The sequence below is a fragment of the Anomaloglossus baeobatrachus genome, chromosome 1 (assembly GCF_048569485.1).
Source record: "Anomaloglossus baeobatrachus isolate aAnoBae1 chromosome 1, aAnoBae1.hap1, whole genome shotgun sequence".
Classification (NCBI taxonomy): Eukaryota; Metazoa; Chordata; class Amphibia; order Anura; family Aromobatidae; genus Anomaloglossus; species Anomaloglossus baeobatrachus.
Window position 1 is genome coordinate 739,175,776 of NC_134353.1, and position 13,885 is coordinate 739,189,660.

Below are 13,885 nucleotides of genomic sequence, written 5' to 3' on the forward strand. Positions count from 1 at the left end.
ATCACAAGTGGACTCCCTAACTCAGTCTCGTGACTCCACGATGAAAACTATACAAGAACTGACAGATACTGTTAAACGCCATTCCTCCCAACTACAAAATCTTCAAACTACCATGGATGATTTAGAATCCATATCCATCGCGGACATCCCATCCACATTGACCTCCATTTTTAATGGGTTACTACGACGTCTGCCGGACACTTTTATTGAACTAGACAGGGCCCATAGAGCCCTACGGCCCCCAGACCCCAATAATCCACATCCAAGGGATATAATCTGCCGGATTCATTTTTTCCATCTTAAAGAACTTATCCTACAGGCCGCTCGCCAGAAACAAAACGCTCTCATACCAAGGCAAGACTATCCGTATCATGCCAGACCTATCTAGATACACACTGGCCCAAAGGGCAGCCCTTAAACCCTTGCTCACGCTACTACAAGACAAGGGGATCCCCTTCAGATGGGGGTTCCCCTTCTCTTTATCGGTGAAGAAAGGTCCTCAGACATTCACGATTAGAGCGCCAGGAGACCTGCGCGGATTCCTGATAAATCTGAACCTACCCAACATTACTCTCCCGGAATGGGTGGTGCTCACGGAGAATGGACTGTCACAGGTTGGGAGGCTCACAAGATCCTCAGTCCGCCCTCCTTCAGGACCACCCCCCAGAGACAGACCAAAGGGAGGAAATAAAAAATAAGGGTCTGACCGCAGACCATCGCATTGCGAACTGACGAAGGGACCTTGAGATGAGTCTCCAACGTTACTTTAGCTCTGCATAAGACCTCCTTTCCCTACCCCTGCATGGGTCAGAGAGAAATTTTACAAACCCTGCTGTATCTGGTAATTACTGAGGAGGGGGTTTCTTTGCTGTGAGCTACCCCAGAACTCCATCAAGGACTCAGTAGCAACAAGAACGGTACACATGACATAGTTGTGGCCCCCCTTTTTTTTTTTTTTTTTTTCTTTTCCCTCTGCCCAGTTTATTGGTAGTAGTACATCTTTTCTTAGTGCCCAAATGTATTTTGCTTAATTACTCAGCCGGTGAAAAAAAAAATTCAGTTATATTAAGTTGAATGTTTACCTTAGTATGGTGTTTTGCAGGCTCCTGTGCAGCCTTGTTATCTGTTAGACTAGACTTCGCCCCACATAGGGAAGGAGCCTCTGTCCTGCCTTTCAGGGTTGCACAAGCTCCTGTAATACGTCAGTAGTTCTCTAGTTGGTTTCTCCCGAACAGAGGCTATACCTCTGTCTTTGTTGTCTCCTGTAGTCTTTTCTCTTGTCTTCTCTCCAGACCCTAACTTTGCTGCTTTTCTTCTTCTCTTGGCATTGCACTAAGCTCCCTAAGCATCAGGAACGCCCCACCGCATAGTCGGAGTGATGGAACTGAAAATTGCCTCCTTCAAGGCCAAAGGACTAAATACGCCGGAAAAACGAGCACAAATTTTGCAACACTTCCACCGACAGAAGGTACAGATTATCTGCTTACAAGAAACACACTTTAAGGAAAACCATACACCTAACATCAAACATAAACATTACACCAGTTGGCATTTTGCCAATAATCCTAGCAATAATTCTAAAGGAGTTGCAATCGCTATCCACAAATCCCTCCCCCATCAACTAGTTAGCTGCACATTAGATAGGGAGGCTAGATACATCATTCTTTCCTTAAAAATCGAAGGCCAGGCAATAACTCTACTAAACGTATATGCCCCGAACCAAGACCAACCCAGCTTCATCTCAAACCTAGTGGACACCGCCTCCCCACTGATTCAGGGAACGGTCATTCTATGTGCTGATCTTAACCTTACACTGGACCCTGTCCTAGACAACTCGAAGAAAAAAAATCACCCTGTGTGCCTGTTAGACGTGCAGGATTCAATAAGACATTTCCTCTCTGACCACGCCTCCGACACAACGGCCTCTATTTTTCAATGGGAAGCACTAAAATGTGTACTAAGGGGGGTATTAATAAAACACGGCTCGCGCATAAAAAAAGCTAAGGCCCAAACTCTGAGTTCTGCCCTGCAAAACGTAGCCAATCTAGAATTAACCCACAAAAGCGCGCTTTCGACGGAAACGTTGAGGAGTCTTCTGAAAGCAAGACAAGAAGTAAAACAATTGCTAGTTGACTCCTACAAGCGATCCCTCCAAATTGGACGAAGCCTCTTTTACGAATTTGGTAATAAACCGGGACGGATGCTTGCTAGGGCCTTACGCTCACAATGTACCCAAAACTTTATCCCTTGCATCAAAGGATCTAATGATTCCATGGTCCATACAACGGCGGAGATTTCGGAAATCTTCCGCGCATATTACTCAAATTTATACAACCTTCCTAACCCAGAAAGCGCCCCACACCCCGTTGCATCCCCTTTCACTATCCCGAGACCAGAAGTGGTAACAGACCTAGACAACCCCTTTACTCACACAGAATTATTGGAGGTTATAAAAAATTTACCAAGTAATAAAAGCCCGGGCCCAGATGGCTTCACAGGAAAATTTTATAAACTATTAGCAGACCTTCTATCCCCTTTGATGTTGGTAGCATTTAACTCTATGTCTGAGTCCTGCCCATTCCCTGCTCAGTCCACGGAGACGTATGTCACTGTAATCCCCAAACCAGGAAAAGATCCTCATATATGCAAGAGCTACCGTCCAATTTCACTGCTGAATACTGATTTAAAAATCTACGCAAAATTAATAGCAAATAGGCTGAGTCCACTGCTCCCCTCGCTGGTTCACCCGGACCAAGTGGGTTTTGTCCCAGGCAGGGAAGCACGGGACAACACCCTAAAAACGATTGATATCATACATCACGCAAAAACTCATAAAATACCATTGATGGTCCTATCCCTGGATGCTGAAAAGGCATTCGATAGAATTGCCTGGTCTTCTTTAGCACACACCCTCACGCACATTGGTCTGGGTCCCTCCTTCCGTGAAAAAATTCTTGCACTTTACAAGTCCCCAGCAGCTAGGTTAAAAATAAACGGCTCAATATCTAACCCCTTTACCATCCACAATGGAACCTGACAGGGCTGCCCACTATCCCCCCTCCTCTATATACTAATCATGGAACATCTTTTGACCGCCATTCGCAGCATCCCTGAGATTCGAGGAATTAAATTAGCAGGTAAAGAGTATAAATGCTCTGCGTTTGCTGATGACGTACTAATTTATATAACCAATCCGGCAAATTCCCTCCCTAACCTATTGGAACTACTGGAGAGATTCGGCAGATGGTCCAATTTCAAAATCAACATGGACAAATCCGAGGCCCTCAATGTCTCTCTCCCTAAAGAATTGGTACAAGAATTAAAGACGCATTACCCATTTAAATGGCCTTCGGGCAATGTCATAACTTATTTGGGTATTCGTCTTCCCTCGGAGCTGTCTAGACTTTTCCTTCTGAACTTCCAGCCATTCCTTTCCAGATTGGAGAATTCCTTGGCCGCCTGGGAGCGGACGAGTTTTTCCTGGTTTGGACGTATTAACATACTAAAGATGACAATCCTGCCCAGGTTGTTGTATCTGATACATACGATCCCCACATATATGCCAGCCTCGTTCTGGGACGGACTTAGGCGACAATTTAAAAATTTCGTCTGGGCGTCCAAACACCCGAGGTTACGATGGGAGACATTGACTCGGCCTAAGGAAGCGGGGGGGACAGGCTTGCCGGATTGTCGTCAATACTTTTTCGCAGCAGCACATGCCCGTGTACTAGACTGGATTCATAACTATTCGACAAAATTGTGGGTACGTGTGGCAGCGGATGTGTGTCCAATCCCGTTGGGGGCCCTGCCGTGGCTACGCGCCTCCCTATTACCCAAGAATATAGACATATCCTACACGACAGCCAATACATTAAAATCCTTGAACGTCCCTTCCCTGAAAAAAAAAGGGCTGTTGGACAATTGTGGCCATTACTTCCTATTACAGGAAACCCTAAGTTTACACCGGGGTGTACTGCCTCGTTTTTTCTGGGGTTCCCTAAAGCCTGTCCTCTACGTTTACACCAGGTGGCCCCCCAATGGAATTTTGTTGCCGCTTGACTCGATCCTGGGAGAAACGACCCCCACGCCACGCCATGTATTCGAATATACTCAACTCCAGCACTTTTATACATCAATTCCTGAGAAAGACACACTGGTACGCCCTCTATCTACCTTCGAATCACTCTGTCTTGCTAAATCAACTATACCACATGCGACCTTGGTTATCTACAAGTTGCTCTCGGAAAAACATCTACTCTCCCTTCCGCCATTCTGTAAGGCCTGGGAGTCGGAACTTAACAAAACTTTCACAAAAACCCAATGGGATAAATGTTTCTCCCTCTCTCATAAGTCAGTCATAGCCTCCAAATCACAAGAAACAAGTTACAAAATAATAATCGAGGTGGTACAGGGTTCCAACTATATTACATAACTGGTTTCCAGAGGTCCCGGATACTTGCTGGCGCTGTGAAACGGAGTTGGGTTCGATCTCACATATATGGTGCTCCTGTCCGACCCTACATGCGTTCTGGAACGGAGTCCTTAGGACAGTGTTGGAGGTAACAGGGATCTGTCCCAAAATCGCCAGAAGCAATTTTACTTTATATGTTCCCCATGTCCAAATCAAGATATAAAAAATCATTACTCAGACATCTATTGCAGGCCACAAAAATAGTAATCCCCAGACACTGGAGATCCATGGATCCCCCGTCTTTGGAGGAGTGGTTTGATGAAGTGAACTGCTTCCAGGTATGACATCCCTTTGTCACGTGATAGTATTTTGAACACGCCCCTATCACGTGACAAAGGGACGTCATCCCTGGAAGCAGCCCATACAGTCTAGCATCTACACTGAGCACAGTGTGACGCTGGAGAGGTTTGCGCGCTCACGAGATTATGGGCGGGTACTTGCTAATAACAGTCACAGTCCCGCCCATAATCACTTGCCTGCGCACACGTCACCAGCAGTCACAGTGCTCAGTCCCGTCCAAAAGTATGGAAATCAGCGATGGGGGCGGCATACAGGACCAGGGGGCAGAATAACGGCCATCAGGCTGCCCGCCCCCGTGTCTGATTTATAGAATCCGAAGCCAAAAAGGTACCTCTTTATAAACTCTTTTTTTTGGTCAGAAAGGGGGCCCAATAATAACAGGGACCTTTCTAGAATGCAGCCCACGAGCTGCAGAGGGGGAATCTGTGAGGTTTTAGGGGAAATTTCTGCTGACAGGTTCCCTTTAACTAACAGGATCGTTCCCTATCCTCTTACTATACGAAGTTTGTGTGATTTATTGTATATTGTATTTGACCCACGGAGTGTTTTTTGCGGGTCTCTTTTGCTTGTTTATGTACAATTTGAAACTCAATAAAAATCTATTGTTTAAAAGTCAAAAAAAAAAAAAAAAAATCAGAGCTAAAGCACAGCAGGTCATTTTGATACTGTTGTGCACAAACCCATTCTTTTTGGTGTTTTTAAGCGCATTTCAGGGACATTCTGCCTGAAAAAGACATCGTATCCACATACCCTAAAGTGGTTTCCTGACTGGTTCATTACGGTACATTAGCTAAACAAGCCCCTTCTGTGTCTTTTCTTCACCTGTCGCTGATATCTGAAGATCAGGACATATCTAGATATACCGTATATACTCGAGTATAAGCCGACCCAAATATAAGCCGGGGCACCTAATTTTAAACACAAAAAAACTGGGAAAACCTATTGACTCAAGTATAAGCCTAGGGTGGGAAATGCAGCAGCTATAGGTAAATTTCAAAAATAAAAATAGATACCAATAAAATGTAATGTGCTTATTCTTGTCCCATGTAGTAATGTGCCCATATTGTCTCCTGCAGTAATGTGCCCATATTGTTTCCTGTAGTAATGTGCCCATATTGTCTTCTGTAGCAATGTGCCCATATTGTCTCCTGTAGTAATGTACCCATATTGTCTCATGTAGTAATGTGTCCATATTGTCTCCTGCAGTAATATGCCCATATTGTCTCCTGTAGTAATGTGCCCATATTGTCTTCTGTAGTAATGTGTCCATCCTTGTCCCCGGTAGTAATGTACCCATATTGTCTCCTGTAGTAATGTGTCCATATTGTCTCATGTAGTAATGTGTCCATATTGTCTCCTGTAGTAATGTGCCCATCCTTGTCCCATGTAGCAATGTGTCCATATTGTCTCCTCTAGTAATGTGCCCATCCTTGTCCCGTGTAGTATTGTACCAATATTGTCTCTTGCAGTAATGTGCCCATATTGTCTCCTGTAGTAATGTGTCCATATTGTCTCCTGTAGTAATGTTCTCATATTGTCTCCGTAGTAATATGCTCTTGTCATCTGTAGTAATGTGCCCATCCTTGTCCACGGTAGTAATGTGCCCATATTGTCTCCTGTAGTAATGTGTCCATATGGTCTGATGTAGTATTGTGTCCATATTGTCTCCTGTAGTAATGTGCACATATTGTCTCCTGTAGTAATGTGTCCATATTGTTTCCTGTAGTAATGTGTCCATATTGTTTCCTGTAGTAATGTTCTCATATTGACCCCATAGTAATGTGCCCTTAATGTCATCTGTACTAATGTACCCATCCTTGTCCCCGGTAGTAATGTGCCCATATTGTCTCCCGTAGTAACGTGTCCATATTGTCTCCTGTAGTAATGTGCACATATTGTGACCTGTAGTAATGTGCCCATATTGTCTTCTGTAGTAATGTGCCCATCCTTGTCCAGTGTAGTAATGTGCCCATATTGTCTCCTGCAGTAATGTGCCCATATTGTCTCCTGTAGTAATGTGCCAATATTGTGCCATGTAGTAATGTGCCCATCCTTGTCCCGTGTAGTAATGTGCCCATATTGTATACTGCTGTAATGTGCCCATATTGTCTCCTGTAGTAATGTTCTCATATTTCCCCGTAGTCATATGCCCTTAGTGTCATCTGTAGTAATGTGCTCATCCTTGTCCCCGGTAGTAATGTGTCCATATTGTCTCATGTAGTGATGTGTCCATATTGTCTCCTGTAGTAATGTGTCCATATTGTCTCCTGTAGTAATGTGTCCATATTGTCTCATGTAGTGATGTGTCCATATTGTCCCCTTTAGAAATGTGCCCATCCTTGTCCCGTGCTGTAATGTGCCCACATTGTCTCCTGCAGTAATGTGTCCATATTTTCTCCTGTAGTAATGTGCCCATACTGTCCCCTTAATGGCGCTTTACACGCTGCGACATCGCTAGCGATGTCGCTAGCAATCGCACCCGCCTCCGTCGTTTGTGCGAACAACCTCTTTTTTAAGGGTGCAGTTCGTGCGGCGTCACAGCAACGTCCCACAGCGGCCCGCTAATAGAAGCTAGAAGAATAGATCAACGATTAGGTGAGTATTTTTGATCGTTAGTGGATGCTCGTAGGTGTCACACGCAACGACGTCGCTAACGAGACCGGATGTGCGTCACGAATTCCGTGACCCCAACGATATCTCGTTAGCGATGTTGTTGCGTGTAAAGCGGCCTTTATACTCGAGTATATACGGTAGATATTTTGTTCACGCAGACAACCAGATCATTATACAAACATAAGCCAATAATAGAAAGGACTTAGATTGTAGTTAGTGTTAAAATAAGAATACTCCGCTGTTTAATGAAGATAAATGACACAAAATGACCCTGCATCGTTGACGAAGCCTTTATTACCAGGTCCACATTTCCATTTCATCTAACAGCGTGTTATTTAATACCTGTGAGAACACTTGTTTTAACATCAGAAGGCAATTTCCATCCAGATATCCATACTCCAGGTACATCGGCATGATCTCATTAGCTTCATGTATATCATTGGGCTCCGAAATAGTTTCTACACACAGATAATTTATTAGAAAATTGATGTAACCAGATGATCTATGCAAACAAACATCCAAAAAATCAACCCATTATGGGCATTTCAACAAATTTATAGCATACACACAAAAAATATTGAGCTGTCTGGATGTATGCTGTAAATCTGTAAATTTAATGATACACTTTATAAATGCATAGCAATAAAATACCTTGGGTATTGCGCAGAAAATACAAGGCATTCGATTCGGCAAATTCTTGCGGGATGCAATTGAAAGAGACATAGAGAACAGAGCGATTCACCGTCTGTTTTATCGTTTTCTGGAATGAAATAAAGACCATGATGTGTGGATCAGGACAGCCTGGTCTTGTTTTTCGTCCTAACAAGAGCTATTCAGAGACTGCAAGCGGAGCTCACTAGGACAAGCACAGAGTGTACCCAAGCACCCCGATGCTCAATGGAGTGGTTATCATACTAACAGCACCAGAACTCACACATGGACTTTTTTTTTTTTTTTTTTTTAAAGTCCACGTTCGAGTCTGAGACACGGACATTTGCTGTTTGGTACAAACTCCAAACTTTACAGTCGGGTCTGCTCATCTAATAACTAATGCTTACAGCTGCAATCAAAATTATTCACGCCCTCTGCACATTCGATCTGTAGACAAAATTTAGAAACATTTTGCTGTTTGGAATAAACTAATCAGCAATTTAATAGTCCAACACAACTAAGGCTGCTTTCACACATCCGTTTTTTGCCGTGCGGCACAATACGGCGCTCTGCAGAAAAAACGCAACAGTTTTTTTTTGCCGCCAGTTGCGTTTTTTCCCCGCATAGACTTGCATTAGCGCCGTATTGTGCCGCATGGCCTTGCATTGCGTCCGTTTTTTGCCGGCATATTTAGCCCATGCAGCGGCCGGATGGAACGTTGCCTGGCACGTTTTTTGGTGCGCCAAAAAAACCGCATGCGGCTCGATTCACAATGCAAGCCTATGGACGCCGGATGCGGCGTCCTGCGGCAAAAAACGCATCCGGCCGCCGTATGCGTTTTTTTGCACTGCGCATGCTCAGTATCAAGCCGCATCCGTGAAAAACCAGATGGGCCGCATGGAAAAACGTATGCAACGGATCCGTTTTTTTCGCCGCATCCGTTGCATATGTTTTTGAGCCGGATTGTGCCACTCAGCACAAACCGGATGTGTGAAAGCAGCCTAATATGGCAAGTAGTTTCTTCAAAATCAGCACACAACTAAACTTTTAATCACTACTGCAGAATTTGATAACCCCTTTATAACAAGCATCTTTAGTACAGTATTTTTCGGACCATAAGACGCGCTTTTTTTCCTCCAAATTTGGGAGGAAAGTGTCGGGTGCGTCTTATGGTCTGAAGCTGCGGGGTAGGGAGCTGTGGGGAGTCAGCGCTATGGAGTGGGATCACAGGAGGCAGGGAGGGTCGCTGCTGCAGGAAGCCGGCGGCTGGAGAAACCACGTGTGCCCGCTGCTTAAATTAAACGAATATTCATTAGCTGCTCCCCGCTCACCTCTCTCTGCAGTCAGCAGGTGTGAGGAGCAGCAAATCAATACTTGTTTAATGTAAACAGCGGACACCGGCTTCCTGCAGCAGCTGGGGAGACTGTGTGTCCGCTGTTTAGGAGGCAGGAGCAGGGTGCCGCTGCAGTCATGTCTGGCCTGGGGGAAGTGCAGATCACTGCAGAGTGTAGTAGTTCCGTTCCAAACACTATTCAGTGTGGCTGTTTCCTGATAATATTCTTGGCTTGCCGGGTATAATCATGGGACTTTATTTTGATCTTGATGGATGAAAAAGTCACCTACCGAGGTGCTATTGCCCAGCTAAAGCCAGTAAATCCATAGAACAAAGGAAGACGGGCAGCACTCTCCGGTATTCTGGGACTATTTTATTTTTCAATGCTGACAGGTGATACAGACAAGAGGGAATGGAGGGAGGGAGCACGAGGACAATGGAGGTCCTCGTGCTCCCTCCCTCCATTCATTTGTTCCACACACACACTATATATATATATATATATATATATATATATATATATATATACGCATACATATACACATACATACATACATACATACACACACCAGATTGGAGGATCACACATATAATGATGGGGAACATACATATTCCACGGTGGGGGCCATATATACCCGGAAGGTACCCAGAATGGAGGATATGAGGACAGAATTTGGGGATATTATTACCTCAGTAACACTGTCAGCAGTAAAATAACAGTGTGTCATGACCACATTCTTTTACTTTAATTTTATTTTTTTCCTATTTTTTCCTCCTCTAAAACAAGGGTGCGTCTTATAGTCCGGTGCGTCTTATAGTCCGAAAAATACGGTATATGGTAAACACCTTTGGCTGTTATGACACGCTGGAAACGTAATGCATAGACAGACAACAGCATTATGTTTTGAAAAGCATCAAGTTTGCAGCAGGTTATAATATCCAAAGGTGGTTTACTAAATACTAAAGATGTTTGCTATAAAGGGTTAAATAATTCTGGGACTGGAGTAATCACTAAAGTGGAATTTTGTGCTGAATTTAGGGAAACCATGTGTTATATTATAGAAAGGCTAACAGAGGATCCAGCGTAGTCTGAAGGTAATATAGGTAGGTCTGAAGGTAAAAGTAACATTTATTCCCTGTTCCACAAGGGTACAAGTATTAAAACATGTGGGCAAAACCACAATATATCCGCATAGAGACGTGTCATACTACGCGTTTCGACTATACTGAGTCTTATTCATGGAAAAATCTATTCATGAATTCATGAAACAGAACTAGAACCCAAAAATGTTTGCAGACTACTATTGAGGACTAAAAAGGGACACGCATGCAGCTAAATATTCAAGAAAATGTAACAATTTTTTTTTTTAAAGAATAAACTAACATTTCTACTAAGCAACTTCTGTTAAAATTAAAAATTTTCAATAATTTAAACACGAGTTACTCAAAAACACTGCCTACTATTTATTTACTTAATTTAGGGTATTTGCTCATTTTTGCTTTTTTCTTTGGTGTTGCTGTTTAATGGCCAGTGTGAACATGTTCTTACACATGTTCTTATTACCAGACAGTCATGTGGTGTCTGGTAATAGAAGGTCACAGTGTTTGGCTGTGCAAACTGCTCCCTGACCTTCAATTATTCCTGTTTGATGTATTTGGTATCCTATGTATCTCCTCTGCTTTGTTTTCATCCGTTTTCCTTTAGGATCCTGTGGAGTTCCTCACCCTTTCATCTGCTTTTCATCAGCATTTCCTTGGAGTCTATATATACCCTCTATTCCCCATACTTAGGGTACCTTCACACTTTAGCGATGCAGCAGCGATCCGACCAGCGATCTGACCTGGTCAGGATCGCTGCTGCATCGCTACATGGTCGCTGGTGAGCTGTCAAACAGGCAGATCTCACCAGCGAACAGTGACCAGCCCCCAGCCAGCAGCGACGTGCAAGCGTCGCTGCGCTTGCACGGAGCCGGCGTCTGGAAGCTGCGGACACTGGTAACTAAGGTAAACATCGGGTATGGTTACCCGATGTTTACCTTAGTTACCAGCTCACACCGCTTAACTTAGCGTGTGCAGGGAGCAGGAGCCGGCACTGGCAGCGTGAGAGCTGCGGAGGCTGGTAACGAAGGTAAATATCGGGTAACCACCTTGGTTACCCGATGTTTACCTTGGTTACAGCTTACCGCAGGCTGTCAGACGCCGGCTCCTGCTCCCTGCACATTCAGGATTGTTGCTCTCTCGCTGTCACACACAGCGATGTGTGCTTATCAGCGGGAGAGCAACAATAAAAAAACGAACCAGGGCTGTGTGTAACGAGCAGCGATCTCACAGCAGGGGCCAGATCGCTGCTCAGTGTCACACACAGCGAGATCGCTAATGAGGTCACAAAAACCGTGACTCAGCAGCGATCTCAGTAGCGATCTCGCTGTGTGTGAAGCACCCCTTAGTTCTGGTGATTAGTTTCTATCCTTAACAAGTCTTCAGTGCAAGCAGTCGGCTTGCATTCTTCTGGTGTAACCTGGTTGTTATTTGCAGTTCCTCTTCCTGAGGCATCTGGAGATAAGTTGTTGTTTCGTTAACCTTGTTTGTTATCCCTGTGACTTCTTTAGAGCTTAGTGGGGTTGACCACCTCATCCCATCCGCTACCCTACCTAGGGCCCAGATCAGGGTCAGCCTAGGGCCAGGTATCCAGCTCAGCACATAAGTGTGGAACCTATCTAGGGCGGCAAGGGAAGCCAGGGTCCAGCGATAGGCTTGATCAGGTGTCACCATTCTCCCCCTTCCCTAGTCACAGGGTCTTCCTTCCCTTTTGCCATATGCTGGGTACTTACCTGTACCTAGAGTGACATCTAGGTATAACAACTGTACTGGACAACTGTATATTCCAGTTAATGTCTTTCAGTTTTCTTTGTGTTTTTTTTAGTAATGCAAACTTGAGCTGGACATTACGATTATATAGCTTCCCACTACTGGGTGTCCATATTGGGCCTGGTCCTGCTCAGTGCTTATTCACATTTAAGGTTTTAAATATTAGATGCTAGGACAGTCCCTATATGGGTCACCTTAACATGGTGGGATGGCTTTTGCATTTTTTTTAATCAAATGTTTTTACATTTTTGTAAAATTTCTGATATTTTCATAAATAATCACAATACATATCGACCTACAAATCTCCTATATAAACAAGAGAAAAACTCATTAAACAAATTAATAAAATCTGCGATAGATGGAGACTGATTAATCAAGTCATTCTTACAGTGAGTTTAATGGGAGTCACATTTTCATCAGCTTCTTCTTGGCTGAAGTCTGGACCACTTTCAATCCCCAAAGGAATATAAGCTTCTGCTTTTGCATCTGAGTCTATAGGCAGACTACTATTGTCCGATGTCTCTTCTTTTTCTGCATTCAAAGCACAATTTTCTATCATTAGCTTATCTGTTGGAGGTTAAATTAAGGAGTGGACAAGGACTGAAAAGAATCCGTGTGTATGAACAATACAAACTATATTTTTCAGACTGTATAACGCACTTTTTCCCCACAGTTAGGGAGGAAAGGGTGTGTGTGGGGGGGTGTGTGTCTTGCAGTCTGGATGTTCCTGGCTTGCTGTGGGGGCGCAGCAGCAGAGCCAGTCACAGGAGGAAGAGCAGGGTCCCTGCTGTAGGAAGCCATCTAGGGTCAACATGTGTGTGTGACGCCCTGGACCCCAGGGGTCACAGGTCACTACATAACACCATACACCCCCCCTTCCCTGGACAGGTCACACCAGTCAAACATTAAACCCTTGTTGCCACCCTCCAGGGTTGATGTCCACACCAGGTGGGGCGGAGCCAGGCGGTTGACCCTGCCCACCGAGGAGTTCACAGGCTGGAGGCAGGAAAAAACACAGTAGTCAGTCCAGTTGTGGGCAATAGTGAGTGAGGAGTGAAAACTGTTGGTGTCTGGGTTGGAGCCCAGGCACTTCCAGCAAGGTCGGCAAACGGTGGTGACCGTCTGCAGGAGTTGGTGAAGGTCAGCGGAACCGTAGGACCAGATACCGAACCGGGGAGCCGATTGGAGCCAAGCACCAGGCAGGGTACTCAGACCCAGACTAGGCTTAAAGCCAACCTTTAGTCAAAGTCGAAGGCAACAGCCCAACCGTTCCGGATAAGTGCCACCGCCAAGGGCCAGAGATCCAAAGGTCTAGCGTCTGCGGGCAAAAGGGCTCCTCCGGCACGTATACATCGGGGAGCGGACTCCCGGTGCCTAGACATTGGAGTCAAGACACAAAACACAGGTGCAGGGAAATGACAGCCACCATCAACCCATCTAGAACACCGCAGCCGGCTGCGGGCCCCGTCCATCCAGCCATTTGGTTTACCAGAGACTCTGTTCATCTGTGTCTGAGTGAGTACACCAGTGCCATCCGGCACCGCGCTGCGCTGCACCGCAACCCTGCACCCTGCGAACCCCATCCTACGGGAACCCAACCTCCCACCGGGCCCCGGGACCAACAGCCCCTACCCACGGAGGGGTCAACA

General features: G+C 45.0%; 1 protein-coding gene across 1 annotated transcript in view; it reads right to left on the minus strand.

Annotated features, from left to right (window-relative positions):
* The window catches only part of DNAH10 (dynein axonemal heavy chain 10), a 238,147-nt gene that overhangs the window by 216,712 nt on the left and 7,550 nt on the right, over window positions 1-13,885 (minus strand). The window contains exons 3-5 of the mRNA XM_075322704.1: window positions 12,625-12,767; window positions 8,036-8,144; window positions 7,727-7,842 (exon numbers count right to left, since the gene is read on the minus strand). Coding sequence (XP_075178819.1) covers window positions 7,727-7,842; window positions 8,036-8,144; window positions 12,625-12,767 — 368 coding nt within the window. The remainder of the gene's footprint in view (window positions 1-7,726; window positions 7,843-8,035; window positions 8,145-12,624; window positions 12,768-13,885) is intronic.